Source organism: Lucilia sericata, unplaced genomic scaffold (genome assembly GCF_015586225.1).
Source record: "Lucilia sericata isolate MDLA Ls3-8-SP2 unplaced genomic scaffold, ASM1558622v1 Contig000273F_arrow, whole genome shotgun sequence".
Taxonomy (NCBI): domain Eukaryota; kingdom Metazoa; phylum Arthropoda; class Insecta; order Diptera; family Calliphoridae; genus Lucilia; species Lucilia sericata.
Window position 1 is genome coordinate 48,028 of NW_023994298.1, and position 24,473 is coordinate 72,500.

Genomic DNA, 24,473 nt, shown 5'->3' on the forward strand with positions numbered 1-24,473 from the left:
TAGTCTATAGTCTAGTCTATAGTCTAGTCCAAAGTCTAGTCTATAGTCTAGTCTTGTCTAAGTCTATAGTAATATCTACATTGTTCTTCGGACTAACCGTTTGGAAGTTAGAGATATATTTCCCACCTTTTCTTTTATATTCCACTGTACATCATAAAAAAAACAAATATGAACAAGAAGATCCAAGGTTCTATTAACTCTCTATAGAAAGCTGATAACTGAATTTTCTAGTTATCAAAAATATATATTTCAACAACAACTTGCAACATTTGTAAAAAAACTTAATAAAATCGGTGGCGATATTATTCTTGTTGGGAATTTTTCACTTTTTTTTTAAACATAAATCATATTTGGAACTGTAATACACTGTTATAAAGTTTATATAATAAATATAATTAGTATAGATAGATACATACATATCATAAATATATAACAGAAGAATATTTCATGTCTAAATTTAAGGAGTATTTACAAAGATTTATGTTTCTATATATAAAATAATAATATGCATGGGTTTGTTTGGTAGTGTCTCTATTAGTTTTTGCTTTCTCGAATATTGCCTATAGTGTAATATTTATGTAGATTCGTTTTATAAACTATTGATTAACTTAAAGTTAACTAAGGTAATTGTTGTTATTGTTGTCATTTTATTAAAAATCGAACACTTACTTTTGCAATTACTCTTCATCTTCTTCCTCTAGAGATTTCTCAGGTAAACCATATTTCGGACAACACATGCCCTCGGTACCGTCCATATTGAAACAAAATATTGTCCTTTCAATGTCAGTGGGTTCATGTGGTACAATGCCATGTACTTCTTTGAGTTCAGCCTCAGGGAACCAAGCGGGATCAGAGTCTTCTACCACCTTAATGCCGAATAATCTTAGAAAACAAGTTTTTTGTCAGAAAAAAATTCAAATAAATGTAATTCAATTCTACTACCTTAATATAGCCACAATAGGTATCCATAATATTGAAGATAATATCAATATAAAAGCAATAACTATACACCAATGTGGCCATTCCATTTTCTCGGTCATACCTTTGGCTGCTATCCAAGCGGGATAACTACTGCCTTCGGTTAACAATTGATAAAATGATGCCGTTAAAATGGTAATCATGGCACAAGGTGATAAATATTTCCAACAAAACATCCAATATAAACCGGGACGTGAACCAGTCATCATTTCTATATCATCGGAAAATCTTTAAGAAAAATGCTTAAGAATTATAAAAAAAATTAAAATCTTAATAAAACTTACCTTCTTATACCATAAATATAACTAATCGATAAACATTCAAATAAAGCAATAATCAATAAAGGAAAATTTCCCGCAAAACTGTCCATTAATTGAAATATATAACTACCCGCTCCATTAGCAAATGACATGGATATTAAACAGCAGGAAAAACATAAAGCCTGTAACAGAATTATATAATTAAGTAAATTGTTTCATTATTTGTGTAATATTGTATTTATTTACCCCAATTATCCATTCTTTGGGTAAATTCGGAAATAGTTTCATGTCTACTAATGAAGTTACCACACCTTCTAATGTACCAAATTGTGAATCGATGCCCAGGGTGAACAACATTAAGAAGAATAGAACTGCCCATAACTGTGCTCCCGGAAATTGATTAATGGCTTCTGTGAAGATAATAAATGCCAAACCCGTACCGGATGCACTCTGAAAAAATTAGATCCACATTATCTTACACAATGTGATGATATAGAAAATATGTAGTTAAGAATATAGAGAATCTATAGCCGAGACTATCAAGGATATATAGTTCAGACTATAGAGGATCTATAGTCCAGACTATTAAGAACTTATATTCCAGACTTTAGTGAATCTAGGGTCCAAACTATAGAGAATCGATAGTTCTAGACTCGAAGCTATAGCGAATCTAAAGTCCCAGACTGTATAGATAATCAATATTTTAGACTATAGAGAAGCTGTAGTCCAGTCTACAATGAATTTATGGTCCAGATTGTAGAGTATCAATAGTCCAGACTATAGAATTTTATTCATAGTGCAGACTTTGGAAAATCTACAGTCTAGACTACAGAAAATCTGCAGTCCAGACTATAGAGAATATATAGTCCAGATTATAAATAATCTATTGTCCAGACTATAGATAATCTCTACTCCAGATTATAGAGAATTTGTAGTCCAGTTAGAGAGAATCTAAAGTCCAGAATATATAGTCCCGACCATAGAGCATTTATAGTACGGACTATAGAGAGTTCATAAACCAGATTGTAGAGAATTTATAGTCCAGACTATATGGAGTCTATAGTCCAGACTATTGAAACTATAAAGTTCAGACATGAGATAATCTATGGTCCATACTCCAGAGAATCTGTAGTCCAGACTGTAGAGAATCCAGACTAAAGAGAATCTATAATCGAAATTATAGAGAATCTGTAGTCCATATTATAAAGAATCTATAGTCCAGTTTATATACCAAAAACTTACATTTGCCAATTCCTTTTCCAAATCACACACCGGTAAATTTGATGTCTTATTCAATGAAATCAAATGATTTCTATCCTCTGTGCAACGATCAAATGTCGCCGTAGCCTTAAAGCCAATTACGGAGAAAACCACAACACCAGCAAACATAGACGTACCACAATTGGTTAGAGACACCAAAATGGCATCACGATAACAATTATTATTAGCCGGATTATAAGAGCTAAAGGCGATGAGACCACCAAAAGCTAAACCCAAAGAAAAGAAAATTTGCGTGCCCGCTTCGAGCCAAACAACTGGATCTAATAAAGTTTCCCAACGAGGTGTGAACAAATGAGCGACACCATCAGAGGCACCTGAAAAAAAAAAAATCAAAATTATTAGAAAATAAAAAAAAATATTACAAAATTTTTTCAAATTAAAATTTATATTTGTTAATTTCATCATGGAAGTTATTTTTAATCATCAGATTCACCATCAACGTGATGTTATTGGTACTATTGGACGTGCTCGTCGCAAATGGAAGCAATTGTATCATTGGTTTCCCGAGCAACAACGTATTTTATATAAAGAAATGGATCGGATTTATAAGGAAACTAAGGAGAAGTATGATAAAGAAGTTTTTATGGATTATAGTAGAGAGAAACGCTTAAATAAGCGTATTATCAAAAATGTTTATCAACATGTTCGTGATAAAGAAGATTATCAGAAATTTGCCTGCTTAAAACCTATTTTGGATAAATACAATCGTTTTCCCCTATTGTACTACTATGAAGAGTGTGGCGAACCAGGATTTTGTCAGCAACAAAAGAATGCCGTAATGTGAGAAGTCTAATGAATGGTCGATAAAGGCTCATATCTTGCCAACAGTTCGTAATCTTTATTTAATCTCTAAAGCAAAGATCAAAATTGCAAAAACTTAAAATTTAGATTTCATACGTGTTAAAAAATATTTCAAGTGCTTCTCTAAATTAGGCGTATACTTCATATTTATATCAATAAATCATTAGCACGTATACGTACAGGTGTCGTTAATAAAATCCGTGCAATTTCACAACGTACAATAAAGACGAAGTTTTTTTATTTTATAATAAACATTACTTCCGGGAAAAATGGGATACATGGGTCTTTTTAACTCTTATATCAACTAGTGATGTCGATGGAACACAAACTAACCGATCCTAATGCGGGAACAATTAGCCGTCAAAACAGCAAAACTGGAAATGTTTATAAGAATGTTTATAAGAAAGTTTTAGCTCCTATTCAAAGTTGAAACTGTATAAAAATGCCACCCAGTAGGTGTTCCATTAGATGTAGTTCTTCAGTTTATCGATTACGAACAAACAATTATTTAAATAATTAAGTTCAGTTTATAATTGATCTTTCTCTGTAGAATGACTGTAGTGTTCAACTCTGTGAGACTAACTAACTAACTAACTAACTAACTAACTAACTAACTAACTAACTAACTAACTAACTAACTAACTAACTAACTAACTAACTAACTAACTAACTAACTAACTAACTAACTAACTAACTAACTAACTAACTAACTAACTAACTAACTAACTAACTAACTAACTAACTAACTAACTAACTAACTAACTAACTAACTAACTAACTAACTACTAACTAACTAACTAACTAACTAACTAACTAACTAACTAACTAACTAACTAACTAACTAACTAACTACTAACTAACTAACTAACTAACTAACTAACTAACTAACTAACTAACTAACTAACTAACTACTAACTAACTAACTAACTAACTAACTAACTACTAACTAACTAACTAACTAACTAACTAACTAACTAACTACTAACTAACTAACTAACTAACTAACTAACTAACTAACTAACTAACTACTAACTAACTACTACTAACTAACTAACTAACTAACTAACTAACTACTAACTAACTAACTAACTAACTAACTAACTAACTAACTACTAACTAACTAACTACTAACTAACTAACTAACTAACTAACTAACTAACTAACTAACTAACTAACTAACTACTAACTAACTAACTAACTACTAACTAACTAACTAACTAACTAACTACTACTAACTAACTAACTAACTAACTAACTAACTACTAACTAACTAACTAACTAACTAACTAACTAACTAACTAACTAACTAACTAACTAACTAACTAACTAACTAACTAACTAACTAACTAACTAACTAACTAACTAACTAACTAACTAACTAACTAACTAACTAACTAACTAACTAACTAACTAACTAACTAACTACTAACTAACTAACTAACTAACTAACTAACTAACTAACTAACTAACTAACTAACTAACTAACTAACTAACTAACTAACTAACTAACTAACTAACTAACTAACTAACTAACTAACTAACTAACTAACTAACTAACTAACTAACTAACTAACTAACTAACTAACTAACTAACTAACTACTAACTAACTAACTAACTACTAACTAACTAACTAACTAACTAACTAACTAACTAACTAACTAACTAACTAACTAACTAACTAACTAACTAACTAACTAACTAACTAACTAACTAACTAACTAACTAACTAACTAACTAACTAACTAACTAACTAACTAACTAACTAACTAACTAACTAACTAACTAACTAACTACTAACTAACTAACTAAACTACTAACTAACTAACTAACTAACTAACTAACTAACTACTAACTAACTAACTAACTAACTAACTAACTAACTGGGAACTAACTGCGAGGAATAAGCACACGTACAATTACGAAAATGACACATACTTAATAACACTGGTCTACAAAAAACAATAATTTTTTTTGCTCCTTTTAATTTTAGTACATGATAGTGATAGCTTCAGTGCTCTTGAAGCGAGGTGTATTTTTAAAATATTTCTAGGACGTCGAGTTTTTACGCGACATCTATTTTAATAATATTTTAATTAAATTTTTTTATCCTTAAGTGAACTATACCGGTAGTATCGTCGAACAACATTAATTTTTGTAACTTAATTTTTATATCTTCCTTCCTTAGCTTCCCCATTAATTCCCTTTTCAAAATGATGACATTAACATAAACATGTACAAATTACAAAAATCCTACTTACCCTTCAATGTGATGCCACGAAAGAAGAATATTATCAATACAACATATGGAAATATTGCTGTCATATAGACAATTTTACCCGATGATGTTATACCCTGCACCATACAAATGTAAACAAGAAACCATGATACAATCAATGCTATACCCATATGATAATTGAAATTTTCCGGTTCATTGACACTTTCCGAACATTGTAAGGTGGTGCGATACCAATAGTATTGTGTGGGTGATGAGGCCTAGAAAATCAATGACACAGAAATACACATTTAAACACGTTAGTATGTATTAAAATAATAACTATTAAAATATTATTGTGCCTACTTACCACACATTCGGGTTCATGATCATACGTATAATTGGCATAGAGACGTGTTGGACAATCTGCCCAAGGCAGTGGGGATTCAAAACTATGCAACAAGTAAATGAGGCACCAAGCTATAATTGTATTATAATACAATGCAACAATATAACTGACAACGGCCGACGACAGGCCAATGCCACCCAAGTACGGTGATACTTGACTCCATACACCAATCGCTCCCTTACGTAAACGTTGGCCAATAGCCAATTCTAAATAAAATATTGGTATACCCTGTATACACAACATTATAAAGTAGGGCACTAAGAATGCTCCACCACCATTCTTCTGGGCTAAGTAGGGAAAACGCCAAACATTACCAAGGCCAACGGCATATCTGCAAAAAAAAATACAGAAAGAAAGATACATTAACAAATGTCGTTACCAAAGTTATTTATCACAAATCCTACAATGAGAAATAATTTCATTTAAAACAGCCTCAAAAGGAAATGAACAAAAAATACCTGAAAATTGTGTGCCTGTACAATAACAAATTTATAGAGTCAAAAATTTTCTACAAAAGTTGTTTAAAATTTAATATCGTCCTCAAAGGAAAATGTCAAAGGTTGTGCAAATGTATTATTATTTTTTTTTGTTCTTTTCATCCCAAAAAAGTCGAAGTGCTAATTAAGAGAAGCGCCTATACATACATTACATAGAACCATTATTCCTTAAATTTGTCATTAAAGTACAGAAATGAGCCTTAAAGCCTCGAACATTAATAGAGTTCAATTTGAATTAGACATCTGCCATATTTCACACTATTTTGTTTCCTGAGCTATACATTGTTTCAAGAGGAACTAAAGGCTCGTTGGAAACGAATTCATATTCTTTGTTTACTCGTTATCTTTGCTTATTTACTATGGCAAGGATGGATTCAGAATAGTTGTCTAATAAGCGCTAATATGCGTAAATATAATCCATGCTTTTGATTTATATTATGCACCACTATGACCACGTCTCAGTAGCTTCAGTTACTTCAGTTAATGTTCATTGCAGCACCATCTAAAGTCAGTTCCATACGTTTTTGTTTCAAAGTTGTACGTAACTCAAATCCAATTTAACGTCCTAAGGTTTAAGGTTACAAGTCCGATTGTAAGGTATCTGCGGTGACTATGACAGAGTTACATTCCAGCATGATTGCTTACATTCCAAAGATGAGTCCACCTATGTGAACTTGATAAAGTCAAATCCAACTTTTTATATTTAATAAAGAAATTTAACTTTGTGGATGGATAAACTGCTCATATTAAATATAAATCAAGACAAATGATATAGACGTACGGGCTACAAGTTTTTTTTATCCGATGTAATAGGTTTTTGGGCTCATAAAATATAAGGTCCCCGATTGAGAGACCATGTGAACATGTGAACTCAACAAAACCAGTAACCTGTAACAGCGTCGGTAGGTTGAGATCCACTCTGCAATTCTGAGAATCTTATCTGAAGTATAATTGAATTAAAGGAGATCATGATTAAGACACCAAGATCACTGCATGCGATTTCATTAACTCGAAGATCAGTGGTAAAGGTTGTACAACTCAAATTAAGTTCCTGAGACCATTAGCTTTTATAACTTTAAAGAACTGATCCCAGATAGAATATCATATCCAAGGTGGGACTTCAGGATTCCCTTCCTACATGGATGGCTATAAACTGGGGTATAACAAGAGTCTGAAACCCCAACACTAGCTGCCTAGTAGAAGTTCGTGCAACAACGGAATGTGAAGCTGGATTAGACTAATTATAACGCTAAACAAAGGTAAACATATTTACCGACAGCCAGAAGGCAATTAGCGCGATACTGTAAGAGAGCATTAAGCGACTGTAAGAGCATTACGCAAAACCGTTCGGCTCTAAATTAAAAATTGGGCAAGACGGTGGGTAGACGATTACGTGAAATCTGAGAAAGAGTTGGACTATAAGATAATATTAACCGAATGCTCTCTCTTTCTTAGAATAAATATGGGGCCAACAAGAGTAAAAGCCAATTAGGACATCAGGTGATATGGTTTCATCTAGGACTGTGTTTCAATACAAAAGATAATCAACCGAAAACTCTCCCATAAATAAGCTTTGCATCATATGAGTATCAGGGCACTCAGGAACAATCGACAATGAATCAAGGAATATACTTTTTAAAGAGTTAGGAACTCGAAAAAGTTAACCTGATGCATGCAATACCGTTCGGCTTGACGATTGCTAAATTGAAAATATTGGCGAAATGATGTAAAGAACCCCAAAGATTGGGTAAGCCTAACGAGTGATGGACTGAAAGCCTCCGCAGGATGAGCAAGCCCTAGGTTTGTATATGGATTTCAGATACAACTGTACAAAATTGGACGAGCGGTTTCAGACATATATAGAGCATGAAATTATGTACAGGAAATTTAGTTTCTGAACATTAGACCCTTAGAGAACCAACAACTTTCTTCAAATATTGAAAAGATCGGTGAGACGTAGGTACCTTCTCCAATTCGATAGAATAAAGCAAACACTTGTAAAACATCAGATTAAGAGTCGTAAAGCTGAGGATTGGACTGGTTAATGAATGTCAAGTTCTTTATAAAAGTTAATGGGAAAAACTTTTGAACCAACGGTTAGAGTGTAAAGCAACCCTGCAACCATTTTGAAGAATAAAGCAATAATAATTATCATTATCCGATCAAAGTACTCTGATTTGTAGTCAACAAATTACAATTACTCACCCTATTGTCGCTAGTAGAAACATTATTTTACTATCCCAACTTTCACGTTCCTCCCCCTCCTTTTCGCCTTCCACAATATCAGCTGGCGCACTCTCGATGGCAGCCACCAATTCGGCCACGGCTTTACTGCTGCTCTGCGCTTCTGTTTCCTCCAATTCAGATGATTCATCGAAGGCATCTGACATAAATGCTTGATTTGTTGCCCCATACATGGGGGTGTGATGATGATGGGGACCATGATGATGACTACGCGGTCCACTGCCTATGCTCGTTGTACTATGTTGTGATACTAGACGTCCACGTAACTCCTATTGTTTGGAATGATAAGTAAAGAATAAACAAAAAGAGAAATTGAAATTACTTTATGTATGGTTAAGAACTATCTTTGGCAAGTAGAAATATCCCAGCAAAAAATGTTTGTATTTGTAACGAGTGGAAATAATAAAAATGTAAATTTAATTCATTCAAAAGAAAATTTCGAGCATTAATTCGAAAGTTTCGTAATAGACTCTTAAAATATTTAGAAGCTCATTTCCAATTTCACATTTCATATTGAAGCTCTTGTATTTCTAAATTCAATACAGAAAACTTTGATCTGTAAAAACACTTTGTTTGGATATTCATACATTAATAACGAGTAAAAGAATGGACGCCATTGCAACTTTTCATAACAGAATTCAAACCCTTTAAAGTAATGGCTGATTGAATGGAGAAATAAATGGTTGCACTAGTAAATGCATTAATGAATGAATGATTGTGTGCATGATTGGGCGAATGAGTGACTGATTGAATTGAAGCCATTATGTTTACTTACTCTTAATTCATGTTGATCAAGACTCTTTTGTGTTTTTAATATAATATCCCTGGAGCTTTGTCGTCTTAATAATTGTGCTGTATTTGCCATTTTTGTTGTGGTTGTTGTTTGTGATGATAATGAATTTTCGTTTCAGTTTGTTTTTCCGTAATATTATGAAGGATTTAAAAATAAGTTAAGCAATATTTTTTTCGTTTTCTATTATGACTGGGGCGGTTTTATTTCTATATATTTTGTGCGATATTTCTGTTTTTTTTTCTGAGTGCTTAATCTATCGATTAATTGTGATGGTGCTTACAGTTTTCTTAAATATTTTTCAAGTGCTGTTACATCTAGACAGGTGCATTTATTATTCAGTGATGTTTTTTTTTATAAAGTTTAAAAGATGCTTTTTATTTTAAGACATCCATTGTGATTTTCTAAAGTGTTGAAATAAAAAATAACATTTATAATGCAGGCCATAAATAAGAAAAAAATTACAAACTGGTTAGTAAAAAATTCAACAAAAAATATTTGAAAATAATAAAGAGTGCTTAAAATAGAATAATTTTTTTTCGAGAAAAAGTGAAATATTTAAACAATTTATTACAATTGTTACATAAAATAAATAAAGAAATGTTTATGCAGTACTTATTTTCGTTAGTTATTTAGTTAGTTAGTTAGTTAGTTAGTTAGTTAGTTAGTTAGTTAGTTAGTTAGTTAGTTAGTTAGTTAGTTAGTTAGTTAGTTGTTAGTTAGTTAGTTAGTTCGTTAGTTAGTTAGTTAGTTAGTTAGTTGTTAGTTAGTTAGTTAGTTAGTTAGTTTGTTTGTTAGTTACTTAGTTACTTAGTTAGTTAGTTAGTTAGTTAGTTAGTTAGTTAGTTAGTTAGTTAGTTTTAGTTAGTTATTTAGTTAGTTTTAGTTAGTTAGTTAGTTAGTTAGTTAGATAGTTAGTTAGTTAGTTAGTTAGTAGTTAGTTAGTTAGTTGTTAGTTAGTTAGTTAGTTTGTTTGTTAGTTACTTAGTTACTTACTAGTTAGTTAGTTAGTTAGTTAGTTAGTTAGTTAGTTAGTTAGTTGTTAGTTAGTTAGTTAGTTAGTTGTTAGTTAGTTAGTTAGTTAGTTACTTAGTTAGTTAGTTAGTTAGTTAGTTAGTTACTTAGTTAGTTAGTTAGTTAGTTAGTTTTGTTAGTTAGTTGTTACTTAGTTAGTTATTGTTAGTTAGTTTGTTAGTTAGTTAGTTACTTAGTTAGTTAGTTAGTTAGTTAGTTAGTTAGTTAGTTAGTTAGTTAGTTAGTTAGTTAGTTAGTTAGTTAGTTAGTTAGTTAGTTAGTTAGTAGTTAGTTAGTTAGTTCTTAGTTAGTTAGTTAGTTAGTTAGTTAGTTAGGTAGTTAGTTAGTTAGTTAGTTAGTCAGTTAGTTAGTTAGTAGTTAGTTAGTTAGTTAGTTAGTAGTTAGTTAGTTAGTAGTTAGTTAGTTTGTTTGTTGTTTGTGTTTGTTGTTTTGTTGGTTTGTTTGTTTGTTTGTGTTTGGTTGTTGTTTGTTGTTTGTTTGTTGTTGTTTGGTTGTGTTGTTTGTTTGTTTGTTGTTTGTTGTTGTTTGGTTTGTTTGTTTGTTGGTTTGTTTGGTTGTGTTTGTTTGTTTTGTTTGTGTTGTGTGTTTGTTGTGTTTTTGTTTGTTTGTTTGTTGTTTGTTTGGTTTGTTGTTTGTTGTTGTTGTTGTTTGTGTTTGTTTGTTTGTTGTTTGTTTTGTTTGTTGTTTGTTTGTTTGTTTGTTTGTTGTTTGTTTGTTTGTTGTTGGTTTTTGTTTGTTGTTTGTTTGTTGTTTGTTGTTTGTTTGTTTTGTGTTGTTGTTGGTGTGTGTTGTTTGTTTGTTGTTGTTGTTTGTTGTTGTTTTTGTTGGTTGTTGTTTGTTTGTTTGTTTGTTTGTTTGTTTGTTTGTTGTTGTTTGTTGTTTGGTTTGTTTGTTTGTGTGTTGTTGTGTGTTGTTTGTTTGTTGTTTGTGTTTGTGGTTTGTTGGTGTTGTTTGTTTGTTTGTTTGTTGTTTGTTTGTTTGTTGTTGGTGTTGTTGTTTGTGTGTTGTTTGTTTGTTTGTTTGTTTGTTTGTTGTGTGTTGTTTGTGTTTGTTGGTTGTTGTTTGTTTGTTTGTTTGTTTGTTGTGGTTGTTTGTTTGTTTGTTTGTTTGTTTGTTGTTTGTTTGTGTTTGTGTTTGTTGTTGTTTGTTTGTTTGTTTGTTGTTGTTTGTTGTTTGTTGTGTTTGTTTGTTGTTTGTTTGTTTGTTTGTTGTTTGTGTGTTGTTGTTTGTTGGTTTGTTTGTTTGTTGTTTGTTGTGTTTGTTTGTTTGTTGGTTGTTGTTTGTTTGTTTGTTGTTTGTTTGTTTGTTTTGTTTGTTGGTTTGTTTGTTTTTGTGTGTTTTTGTTGTTGTTTGTTTGTTTGTGTTTGTGTGTTGTTAGTTAGTTAGTTAGTTAGTTAGTTAGTTAGTTAGTTAGTAGTTAGTAGTTAGTTAGTAGTTAGTTAGTTTAGTTAGTAGTTAGTTAGTTAGTTAGTTCGTTAGTAGTAGTTAGTTAGTTAGTTAGTTAGTAGTAGTTAGTTAGTTAGTTAGTTAGTTAGTTAGTTAGTTAGGTTAGTTAGTAGTAGTTAGTTAGTTAGTTAGTTAGTTAGTTAGTTAGTAGTTAGTTAGTAGTTAGTTCGCTTAGTTAGTTAGTTAGTAGTAGTTAGTAGTTAGTTAGTTAGTTAGTTAGTTAGTTAGTTAGTTAGTTAGTTAGTTAGTTAGTTAGTTAGTATTAGTTAGTTAGTTCGTTAAGTTTAGTTAGTTAGTAGTTAGTTAGTTAGTAGTTAGTTAGTTAGTTAGTTAGTTAGTTAGTTAGTTAGTTAGTTAGTTAGTTTAGTTAGTTAGTTAGTTAGTTAGTTAGTTAGTTCGTTAGTAGTAGTTAGTTAGTTAGTTAGTTAGTTAGTTAGTTAGTTAGTTAGTTAGTTAGTTAGTTAGTTAGTTAGTTAGTAGTTAGTTAGTTAGTTAGTTAGTTAGTTAGTTAGCTTAGTTAGTAGTTAGTTAGTTAGTTAGTTAGTTAGTGAGTTAGTTAGTTAGTTAGTTAGTTAGTTAGTAGTTAGTTAGTAGTTGTAGTAGTTAGTAGTTAGTTAGTTAGTTAGTTAGTTAGTTAGTTAGTTAGTTAGTTAGTTAGTTAGTTAGTTAGTAGTTAGTTAGTTAGTTAGTTAGTTAGTTAGTTAGTAGTTAGTGAGTTAGTTAGTTAGTTAGTTAGTTAGTAGTAGTTAGTTAGTAGTTAGTTAGTTAGTTAGAGTTAGTTAGTTAGTTAGTTAGTTAGTTAGTTAGTTAGTTAGTAGTTAGTTAGTTAGTAGTTAGTTAGTTAGTAGTTAGTTAGTAGTTAGTTAGTTAGTTAGTTAGTTAGTTAGTTAGTTTAGTTAGTTAGTTAGTTTAGTTAGTAGTTAGTTAGTTAGTTAGTTAGTTAGTTAGTTAGTAGTTAGGTAGTTAGTTAGTTAGTTAGTTAGTAGTTAGTTAGTTAGTTAGTTAGTTAGTAGTTAGTTAGTTAGTTAGTTAGTTAGTTAGTTAGTTAGTTAGTTAGTTAGTTAGTAGTTAGTTAGTTAGTTAGTTAGTTAGTTCTTTAGTTACGTTAGTAGTTAGTTCGTTAGTTAGTTATGCTAGTTAGGTTAGTTAGTTAGTTAGTTAGTTAGGTAGTTAGGTTATTAGTTAGTTAGTTTCTAGTTAAGTTAGTTCGTTAGTTAGTGTTAGTTAGTTAAGTTTAGTCGTTTAGTTAGTTAGCTTAGTTAGTTAGTTAGTTTAGTTAGTAGTTCGTAGTTAGTTTATTCGTTATAGTGTTCGTTAGTTAGTTACGGTTAGTATAGTTAGTTTAGTTATAGTTAGTTAGAGTAGTTAGTTAGTTAGTTAGTAGTAGTTAGTTAGTAGTAGTTAGTTGTTAGTTTAGTCGTTAGTTAGTATTAGTTAGTTCGTTAGTTAGTTAGTTAGTTAGTTAGTTAGTTAGTTAGTTAGTGTAGTAGTTAGTTAGTTAGTTAGTTAGTTAGTTAGTAGTTAGTTAGTTAGTTAGTTAGTTAGTTAGTTAGTTAGTAGTTAGTTAGTTAGTTAGTTAGTTAGTTAGTTAGTTAGTTAGTTAGTTAGTTAGTAGTTCGTTAGTTAGTTAGTTAGTTAGTTAGTTAGTTAGTTAGTTAGTTAGTTAGTTAGTTAGTTAGTTAGTTAGTAGTTAGTTAGTTAGTTAGTTAGTTAGTTAGTTAGTTAGTAGTAGTTAGTTAGTAGTTAGTTAGTTAGTTAGTTAGTTAGTTCGTTAGTAGTTAGTTAGTTAGTTAGTTAGTTAGTTAGTAGTTAGTTAGTTAGTAGTTAGTAGTAGTTGTTAGTTAGTTAGTTAGTTAGTTAGTTAGTTAGTTAGGTTAGTTAGTTAGTAGTTAGTAGTTAGTTAGTTAGTTAGTTAGTTAGTAGTTAGTTAGTAGTTAGTTAGTTAGTAGTTAGTTAGTTAGTAGTTAGTTAGTTAGTTAGTTAGTTAGTTAGTTAGTTAGTTAGTTAGTTAGTTAGTTAGTTAGTTAGTTAGTAGTTAGTAGTTAGTTAGTTAGTTAGTTAGTTAGTGTAGTTAGTTAGTTAGTTAGTTAGTTAGTAGTTAGTTAGTTAGTTAGTTAGTTAGTTAGTAGTTAGTTAGTTAGTTAGTTAGTAGTTAGTTAGTTAGTTAGTAGTTAGTTAGTTAGTTAGTAAGTTAGTTAGTTAGTTAGTTAGTTAGTTAGTTAGTAGGTTAGTTAGTTAGTTAGTTAGTTAGTTAGTTAGTAGTTAGTTAGTTAGTTAGTGTTAGTTAGTTAGTTAGTTAGTTAGTAGTTAGTTAGTTAGTTTAGTAGTTAGTTAGTTAGTTAGTTAGTTAGTGTTAGTTAGTTAGTTAGTTAGTAGTTAGTTAGTTAGTTAGTTAGTTAGTTAGTTAGTTCGTTAGTTAGTTAGTTAGTTAGTTAGTAGTAGTTAGTTAGTTAGTTAGTTAGTAGTTAGTTAGTTAGTTAGTTAGTTAGTTAGTTAGTTAGTTAGTTAGTTAGTTAGTGTTAGTTAGTTAGTTAGTAGTAGTTAGTAGTTAGTTAGTTAGTTAGTTAGTTAGTTAGTTAGTTAGTTAGTTAGTTAGTTAGTTAGTTAGTTAGTTAGTAGTTAGTAGTTAGTTAGTAGTTAGTTAGTTCGTTAGTTAGTTAGTTAGTAGTTAGTTAGTTAGTCTTAGTTAGTTATAGTTAGTTAGTAGTTCACCGCAAGGGGACCTACTTGATTAAATAATAATGAGCAACCCTATATATTGGAGGATTATATATTAACACGATGCGAGTCAGATCGCAAATCTGATGCAGAAATGTAAGAGAAGATTTCATTATATTAAAGTACTTTGCCACAGCAAAATCAAAAAAATGTCTACTGATCGTGATTTTAAAGTGATTATTCTGTTTAAATTAATTATCAATTTAAAATCGTAATCAGTAAACATTTTTGGATTTTACTGTACTTTAAATTAAATTAATAAAGTCTTGTTTAACATCACTTTAGTAATATATAGAACACCTGTTATTACCAAGATTTACATTTAAACCAATAATAAATTATAACTTAATCTTACCAGTCGTATGAGCAATTTATTTTAATTAATGTATTATATTAATTATCCGCCTAGTTATGGTAAAGGAGTATAAATACGATTAAAATGTTTGCTAGAAATAACTAAATGAATAATTTTGCACTTCAAATCTTACTAACAAGATTTATTAAATTATGTCACAACAACAAATATTATTAAATAATTGATGACTATAGGATGAGTAATATATGTACGCTTAACCTTAATTTCCCTGCAGTTGTTAATAAATTGATGTAATATTTTGAGCAGGTATTTAAAATATATGTAATATTTTAAGGTATTTGAAAATTAAATGAAATAAAGAATCTTAATTTTCTCCATAGTAAATAATTTGCTTAAAAAAACGAGGAGCCATGGCCAATTGTTAAACACTTTAAAGCCGCCATTGGTTTTTATGTTACTCGTAAAATATAAATTTGTGTGTTTGTTTATTCTTTTGTTATTTTATATTTTTAAATTATAATCTTTAAAAAGTCTTTAAGAGGGGGGTTCTTTAATAAATTCTCTCTTTTAAACCATTAAAATCAGTTTAATTCCAAATTTGTTTATTTTACGCTCTGCCACTACATAATATTCTCTATTTATAATTTATGTAGATTTTTATTACGTGGTTTTTATGTCTGATGAAGCAATAAATTAAAGCGTTAAAATATGAATGTTCAAGCTGGAATATTGCAGGCATAGTAGCTATTTAACGGAACGATGGAAAAGTAAGAAGTAATAATTTGTATATTTTCAATAGAATTAAAGTATAGTCGGGCATATTGGCCCATATAATACCCTAATATTTATGAAACTTAAGCAATGGTAAAAGTTGACAGACACTTTTTATCAGCCACTGTGTCATCACTTATAGCAAATGAAGCATTTATTTATTTTATATACAATAAATCAAATATAAATAAATACACCTTAACAATAAGAAACAGATCAGAAATAAGAACAATAAATCAACATCTAAATTTAACATTAAGCTTATATTGATTTAAAAATTTTCTTGGAATATCATAAACTCCAATAAAACGAAACATGTGGTTATGAAATAGAAAAAATATATCATTTATCAATAAATGGAAAATATAAAATAACAACAAAAATGAAAAAAACCTACACTACAGTAGATTTAATGGATTTGAACTAAATTACTTTAATATTCAATTATTATTCAACAGATTGAAAAACAGCTCAAATTCAATTCTATAGAAAAGAACTAAATTGACGCTAAAATTATACAAACTTTAATATTAATCTGCACAAATTTAAGATATATAAAATTTATTCGAAATAAAATGTATCCTTTTTTTGTTTTTTGTTATCTTACAGCAAGATTAACAATATTCCTACTAATGAGATATGACCCTTTTAAAGACCTTCATTTGTCAGCTGTTTAAAGTTTTGCAAACCTTTTAAAATTTTCATGAAGTGAACGGTTTTATCTTTCGAGTTAAGCTACATACACGTATAGTTGTCATGTTTGAAATCCCTCTTAATTAAATAAAATATTCTATAGAATATTTTATTTATTCACTTTTGCTGCACAAACCTATTAATAAACTAAACTTTTAGTAAAATTTAATTTCCTCAAATCCTTTTCCTTTTTGTCCTTTGCTAACACAGGTGGGTGAGATAAGTTGATATGAACAGAAAGAAATTTAAAATATTTTGTCTTTTTTAAACACAAAAGTTGTTTTTCTTTTTTTTTTTCTTTTGTAGAAACGTAACGAAATCGGATGAAATATTTTAGCAGCAAAAGGGCTACTATAAAATTCATTGTAATCCTTAAACAACCCAGAAGTTCAGGGAACAGTCCCAAATTAGCTATTTATTCTACCACTTAGACAATCTATAGTCCAGAGTTTAGACAATCTATAGTCCGGACTATAGACAATCTATACTCCAGACTATTGACAATCTATAGTCCATACTGTAGAAAATCTATAGTCCAGACTTCAGACAATTTATAGTCCTGACTATAGACAATATATAGTCCAGACTATAGACAATCTATAGTTCAGGATATAGACAATACAGACTATAAAAAATCTGTAGTCCAAACTATTGACAATCTATAGTCTATAGTCCTAACTACAATCCATAGTCCTGACTACAGACAATTTACAGTCTATGTGGACTATAGAATGTCTATAGTCTGGATTATAGAATGTCTATAGTCTGGACTATAGAATTTCTATAGTCTGGACTATAGAATGTCTATAGTCTGGACTAAAGAATGTCTATAGTCTGGACTAAAGAATGTCTATAGTCTGGACTATAGAATGTCTATAGTCTGGACTATAGAATGTCTGTAGTCAGGACTATGGATTTCTATAGTCTGAACTGTACATTGCCTGTAGTCAGGACTATGGATTGTCTGTAGTCAGAATTTGGACATTCTATAGTCCAGACTATAGAAAATCTATAGACATTCTATAGTCCATACTACAGACATTCTATAGTCCAGACTACAGACATTCTATAGTCCATATTATAGGCATTTTATAGTCCAGACTATAGACAATCCATAATCTACACTAAGGACAATATATAGTCCAGATTATAAACAATCTATAGTCCAGACTATAGACAATATACAGCCTGTAGTATGTACTACAGACATTCTATAGTCCATATTATGGACATTCTATAGTCCAGACTATAGACATTCTATAGTCCAGACTATAGACATTCTATAGTCCAGACTATAGACATTCTATAGTCCAGACCATAGACATTCTATAGTCCAGACTATAGACATTCTATAGTCCAGACTATAGACATTCTATAGTCCAGACTATAGACATTCTATAGTCCAGACTATAGACATTCTATAGTCCAGACTATAGACATTCTATAGTCCAGACTATAGATTTCTATAGTCCAGACTATAGACATTCTATAGTCCAGACTATAGACATTCTATAGTCCAGACTATAGACATTCTATAGTCCAGACTATAGACATTTAGAAATTTTATAAAATTTTAGACATGTGTATTTGATTTGTCCACCATGACGTATGAGACATGTTTAAATACCCACAACACTTATACGCATCAGTGACTACATCGAACTGCAGAATGTCGTGATATAAAGACATTTACAGTATTTTTCTAAAGGTATTATTTCTCCTGTATTATTACATTAAATATAAACTTTATTGGTCTGTGGGGAGGTGGGTTTTACTCTAAGAGCTAAGCAAACAATCAAACCAAGTAGTAGCGTGTAATTTTCTCATTTATGACACTTTGCCAAACAAATTACAAATTATAACACAAGCTCAGACACACACACGTACAGTAAATATTGTAACGCACAAACAAATTGCAAGATAAAATCAATTTTACTTGAATAAATATGTTTTTATACCCACCATCAAAAAGATGGGGGGTATATTGATTTTGTCATTCCGTTTGTAACACATCGAAATATTGGTCATAGACCCACAAAAGTATATATATTCTGGGTCCTCATTAAATTCTAAGACGATCTAGCCATGTCTGTCCGTCTGTCCGTCCGTCCGTCTGTCTGTCTGTCTGTTGAAAGCACGATAGAGTCCGAATGGAAAGAGCTAGAGGGTTGAAATTTCACATAAATATTTCTTATAGGTAAGGTTTGTTTGGTATTGAAAATGGGCAATATCGGTCCACGTTTTCGGATAGCCCCCATACAAGTGGCCCTCGAAAAGCAGCTTTAACAGCCATAACTTGTTTAAAAATACGAATATAGCGATGAAATTCGACATAAGTAAGTTTCTTGTGATCCAAAATCACTGTGCAAAATTTTATGAGGTCCATAATTGACCCTACCCCCCATATAAGGTCCCCTTCAGAAAATGACTTTAACGCTCATTACTGGCTTAAAAATTCTAGTATATAGATGAAATTCAACATAAGTAAGTTTCATTCGAGTCAAACGAGGTTTGATGGTGGGTATATAAGATTCGGCATAGCCGAATATAACACTCTTACTTGTTATATTGTAAAACTGTCAGGTGTTTTCTGTTATTTTTTTTAGACAGGGAATTACAAATGATTATAATGTCATAAAATCAATTAAACTAATTAAATTATTTTTATTATAGTCAAACTTATGTAATTGCTGTTGTTGTTTTTTTATTAAAATAATAAAATGGAAAATTAAGATTTTAATACTGTATGAAATGAAAAACAGTTTAATAGCTGGTAATAAGGAAATGCAGGTCAATTTAATTAAAATTTACAGATTTTAATTAAATTATTAATAACTTTTTAAAGACATTTTATGTTTAAAAAATCTAAATTATAAAAAATTAATTTTAACCCAAAATGAATGAATAATTGAGCATTAATTGAATTTAATGGCGCTAGGGTATAATATATCTAATGACAAAAAAATCTAAAGAAATATTATTTTTTGAAAGAATTTCTAAAAGCAAATTTCTTTTAACACATTTTGTTATAAATGAATGTTCATTAATTTATGTACATATTTCTCTCTTTCTAGCAGAAAACGAACGAAAATTTATGACTTTTTAGGCAAAAAATACATGAAATATTTCACTTTTTTCTCTAACAACATGAAATGAGTTAATAGATTTTGTCGCCATGACAATGTTGACCTTTAAACTTTTTAGCTCGTTCGTCAAAAATTGTAACGTTCCGTTACGGTCGACAAAAAATGTCAATGTAAGCTTATACTTTAGCGTACCCTACGTCAGCAAGTATAAGTAATGAAGATATCACTCTAATGTTGGTAACGCCCAAAAAAAATTATGGTAAAACATGGTATTTTTGAAGATAACTAGCCGAAAGCAGCCATACAACATAACACTCTTTATAGCGCTTTATAGCTCATAATTATGTTAATTATAATATCATCTCTGAATTCTTAACGATCGGACCTCCCATACAAAGTATAATTTCAGAAAAAAAAAACTTAAGCCTACATAACTCACTTATAAGCACTAGTATTATGACACAATTTGACATACATAAGTTTTACATGAACATAAATGCCACCCCCGATTGTTATGGGGATTGGTTCATATATAACCGACTCTACTGTTTAGCAATAACAAAACAGAAAACAACAACAACGCCAAACAAAACAAAATACGGAAAGCAATACAACCAACACACATCCAAACATACGTTTTTATCCAATAAGCAATGTTGTTGTTGCTTTTTTTTGTCGAAACATGCAAAAAATTGTCTTTTTATGAAATTTTCAGATATATCTGCGTTATTAATGGACGGATTTTGCTGATTTAAAATAGGAAACTTCTTGTCTAATTTAAAATAGGAAACTTCTTGGAAGCATGTCTGATAGAATTATTGAAGATTTGGATCCCGAAGATATCTGGGGTCTTCAAAAAATTGATTTTAACAGACAGACGGACATACAGAAGGATGACGGACTCTACTATTACTTTAGCAGCAACAAAACAGAAAACAACAACAATGCCAAACAAAACAAAATACGCAAAGCAATACAACCAACACACATCCAAACATACGTTTTTATCCAATAAGCAATGTTGTTGTTGCTTTTTTGTCAAAGCATGCAAACGGATTTTGCTGATTTATAATAGGAAACTTCTCGGAAGTATGTTTTACAGAATTATTGAAGATTTGGATCCCGAAGATAAGTTTGTGGTCTTCAGAAAATTGATTTCAACAGACTGACAGAAGGAAGGAGGGACATGGTTTAATCGACTCCGCTATCTATAAGGATCCAGAATATATATACTATATAAGGTCGGAAAATTATATTGTGGAAATTACAAAAGGAATCACAAATTTAACGAAGGCGAAAGATTTGGATTCACTTTTTGTTTCAAAGAAGAGCGTTAAGTTGATCCTTTTGATTGACAGGAACACCGGCGAAGCGTGAGTTGCTTATATCCTTTCTATATTGTACCACTTCTGGTAGGTAACCAGTTACTGATTTAATAGCTCTAGATTCGAGTCGGCCATACAATTGCTCTAAATAGTCTACAGGAATTACTAGACAATATTGATTACTGTAACCCCAAATCATTTCTTGAAAGGAACTTCTTCATGTCAACTTAGTACAATCCAAAAGAGATTAAAATAATTATCCGTAATGGATCATACAGGATTTACACTGATGACTTTTAAATAAAGGATAGTGAAGTGGGAAGAACTCCCTACCGTTCTCCATATGCTTAACCTTAATTCGGAGCCGAGTCTACGTGCATGAAGAAAGAAGAACAGAAGCTACCTGTCCAACATGTGAACCACTACGATCACAAGCCTTTTGAAACTTTCGGAAAGCACAACTACTAAACATAACTTCAGTGATTACTAGCCACTCAGTGACCTAAACTAAACTAATTACACAGGCCGACAAAATTTAAGAAAGTCGAAACCCTGCCACCAAGTTATACTTTTCTAAAGGATTGAATCCGAATTTAACCTCAGATTTTCTCCATTTTTGGACCTTTTTGAGATGTTATAACAGCGCCAAGACAACTTTATTAATAAAATATTTTATGCCATCTGAAAGTCCTTTCAGTCAACTTATGATGAATTTATCTCGAAGAACAAAGAAGATACATATGTATTAGGGATGCCAAACGGGACTGGCTTTTACAAATCCCGGGATTCGGGATTTTGAAAATTGCAATCCCGGGATCCCGGGATATTTCGGGATCCCGGGATTTTTCGGTATTTCGGGATTTTACGGGATTTCGGGATTACATGAATTTAATTATTTTATATATGAAAATCTTTAAATCATCATATTTGTAAAGAAAATTGTTTAATTTTGTGAAAATTTAACAGACAGAAGATATATTTAAATTAAAACAATCCAATTAATTCCAATTTTTAAATAAAAACTTTCAGAATTGCATAATTTCTGAAACTTTTTAAATACATACTTACTTCCTAAATAAAAATAAATATCAAGTTCCGAAATTAGACATAAGCACTTTTTAAAACCTCATACTGTTCCATGTGAACTAATAATTATAACAGATACCAATTCAATTATTCGAACATCAATTTAGAACCTATTCTTTGAAAAATATTTGGAATTTTACTCAAAATACATATTAGTTTTGGAACATATTATTATATTCGTAGTATTAATTTAAAATTTTAGGTGCATTCAGAACAAGGTAATTTACCTTTACCGGTATCATTCAGATTTGTAGAAAGTTAGAAATGTAAAATCCTCTAGTATTGAAAAATAAAGTTTGTATTCGACTGTGCCGAAATTAAATACCCACCATCAAAATATTGTAATGTATTGATATTAATATCAGCATCAATGTGATTTTCAGAGGAGGTCCAATTAGGTTTTCTTGTGTCAATTTTGGTCCAAATTTGCAGCCCAAATAGAATGAGTCTTCTAACTCGTGTTTTCAGCTTACAGACACAGAATGTGTATACTTTTTGGGTCGGTCTACGACCAACATTGCAATGTGCTAACAAGTAAAAAGTTATAGTTGGGCGAAGCCTACCATATAATACCCTACACCAGTTATAAAAATAAAATGTGATTTATTGTTCATAATAAAGCATCTAAGTTGAATTGTACCTTGCCTCAGATATAATTTAGCTATTTTTTGTTGAATAAAATTGTGTACATTTAAGTCATATTTCGAAGGGGGCTTTGCATAGGGGCTAGGGTCAAATGAGGCCGCATCATCAAAAAATACATCAGGGTCATGAAGGCTGGTATAGAACTTGGTTTTGCAGCTTTTTGTCGAGTTACGAGTATATTGAACATAATTATGAACTTAAAAACCCTATTTGGGGGGTTCAGTTGTATGGGGGCTAGGTCAAATATTGGACCGATGTTATCCATTTTCAATAGGATCCGTCTCTAGTACAATAGAAGATCATGCAAAATTTCATTGAATTATCTTCAAAATTGCTGTAGTTTGATTACAAGGTTTACACGGACGGACGGACAGACGGACGGACATAGCTAAATCGACTCAGAAAATGATTCTGAGCCGATTGGTATACTTTAAGGTATAGGACCAATATTATTGTGTGTAACAAACATCAGCACAAACAAAATATACCCTCCCCACTAAAGTGGTGTAAGGTATAAAAACGAAGTGAATAAATAAATTTATATGTGCTATGTGTATGGACTCATACCACTTTAAAAAATAAAAGGTTCAAATATGTATAAAATTAGCTCTGCGGAATTTTGTTTTGCATGAGTCAAAAATAAAATAAGATCGTAATTTTCAAATTAATGAAAATTATGACTCAAAAAAAGAAAATAAAAACAGTTTTTTGAAACAAATCCTAATCCCGAAAAATCCCGGGATTCGGGATTTGCCAATCCCGAAAAATCCCGGGATTTTCGGGATCGGGATTTCGGGATTGGCATCCCTAATATGTATGTTTTAACATAACATTATTTTAAAGCTGGCAGAATGGACTTTCAACATATAAATAAGGGCCAAAAATGGCGTTTCGGATTCAGCGCAGCTCAATCTTTTGTCGGCTTGTCAATCCAATATTTGAATCTTATGTCGGCATGTGGGGTCTTCAGGGACTTGGTTAAATAACCTGTTTATCGAAATGTTAACGTACAATCAGCATGACAAACTCATGTTCAATATGTACATATCAACATTAGGGTGGACCCGTTTATATGGAGCAAAAATAAGGTTTATTCTAAAGTTTCTACCGAAAATTGAACTTTAGTTTATTCTAAGATATCGTTTTTTGTCCTGGCATCAATATGTGTGGAGCTGGGTAAAATAATAACATAATTTTTTACGGGGCCACCCTAATCTATACACATATGCGAGATTTGCAATTAAATTTCATTTAAGTGTACTAATATAGTCACGTAACGTATACGCAATATTTAATTCGTTTTAATACAAATTTATTGCTCATACGCCTAAGTGGAACATTAACTTCATAAAAAGAATTTAGTCGTTTTAAAAACATTCGAAAATTAAGCCAAATCAAATAAATTAACAAAAAAAATAACTTCTTATTATAAAAAAATACATTTGTATACATAGGCAAACATGCATTAATACATACAGACATAAGTACTTAAGTCAAAGGAAAATTGTATATACCTCTTTAATTATATTTTTAAAACATGTTTATCTCCAACATAAACTCCTTTTGATTTACTCAACTAAAACTTCTTAAAGCCACTGATACACATACGGAATTAAATACCTTATTTCTTTAATTAAGTGGGTTCTTCTCCTTAAATGGTACACAACGCACACATACACATTAAATGGAAGCTTATATAACAGCAACAGCAGTTGTTACTGCAAAAAAAAAAAACGCAAACAATAAATGGAAGCTGGAGCACAAGAAGCACTTACAATAACAAAATTTCACATAAGTTGTATATGTTGTTTTAATATGAATACGTGTGAGTTGTTTATATAATATACATTCTATTAAATTTATATTAAATTATTATTTT

At 30.5% G+C, this 24,473-nt stretch overlaps 2 protein-coding genes across 3 annotated transcripts in view; one reads left to right on the top strand and one right to left on the bottom strand.

Moving 5' to 3' along the window:
- The window catches only part of LOC119603090 (sodium-dependent neutral amino acid transporter B(0)AT3), a 25,285-nt gene continuing 812 nt past the window's right edge, over nucleotides 1-24,473 (bottom strand). The window contains exons 2-11 of one of the 2 annotated variants that reach the window (XM_037954973.1): nucleotides 9,459-9,877; nucleotides 8,645-8,952; nucleotides 5,904-6,273; nucleotides 5,580-5,814; nucleotides 2,481-2,833; nucleotides 1,485-1,688; nucleotides 1,263-1,420; nucleotides 943-1,206; nucleotides 670-882; nucleotides 1-618 (exon numbers count right to left, since the gene is read on the bottom strand). In XM_037954973.1, the coding sequence (XP_037810901.1) occupies nucleotides 678-882; nucleotides 943-1,206; nucleotides 1,263-1,420; nucleotides 1,485-1,688; nucleotides 2,481-2,833; nucleotides 5,580-5,814; nucleotides 5,904-6,273; nucleotides 8,645-8,952; nucleotides 9,459-9,548 (2,187 nt within the window). In that variant the 5' untranslated portion in view covers nucleotides 9,549-9,877 and the 3' untranslated portion in view covers nucleotides 1-618; nucleotides 670-677. Of the gene's footprint in view, nucleotides 883-942; nucleotides 1,207-1,262; nucleotides 1,421-1,484; nucleotides 1,689-2,480; nucleotides 2,834-5,579; nucleotides 5,815-5,903; nucleotides 6,274-8,644; nucleotides 8,953-9,458; nucleotides 9,878-24,473 lie in introns of both variants that reach the window. The other variant, XM_037954972.1, reaches the window with a different exon arrangement.
- LOC119603091 lies at nucleotides 2,903-3,529 on the top strand. Its single transcript, XM_037954974.1, has one exon. It carries the CDS (start codon nucleotides 2,923-2,925, stop codon nucleotides 3,301-3,303), a length of 381 nt encoding a protein of 126 aa, XP_037810902.1. The 5' UTR covers nucleotides 2,903-2,922; the 3' UTR covers nucleotides 3,304-3,529.

Coding starts and splice junctions, on each gene's coding strand:
- LOC119603091 (XM_037954974.1), top strand. CDS start 2,923: ATGGAAGTTATTTTTAATCATCAGATTCACCATCAACGTGATGTTATT.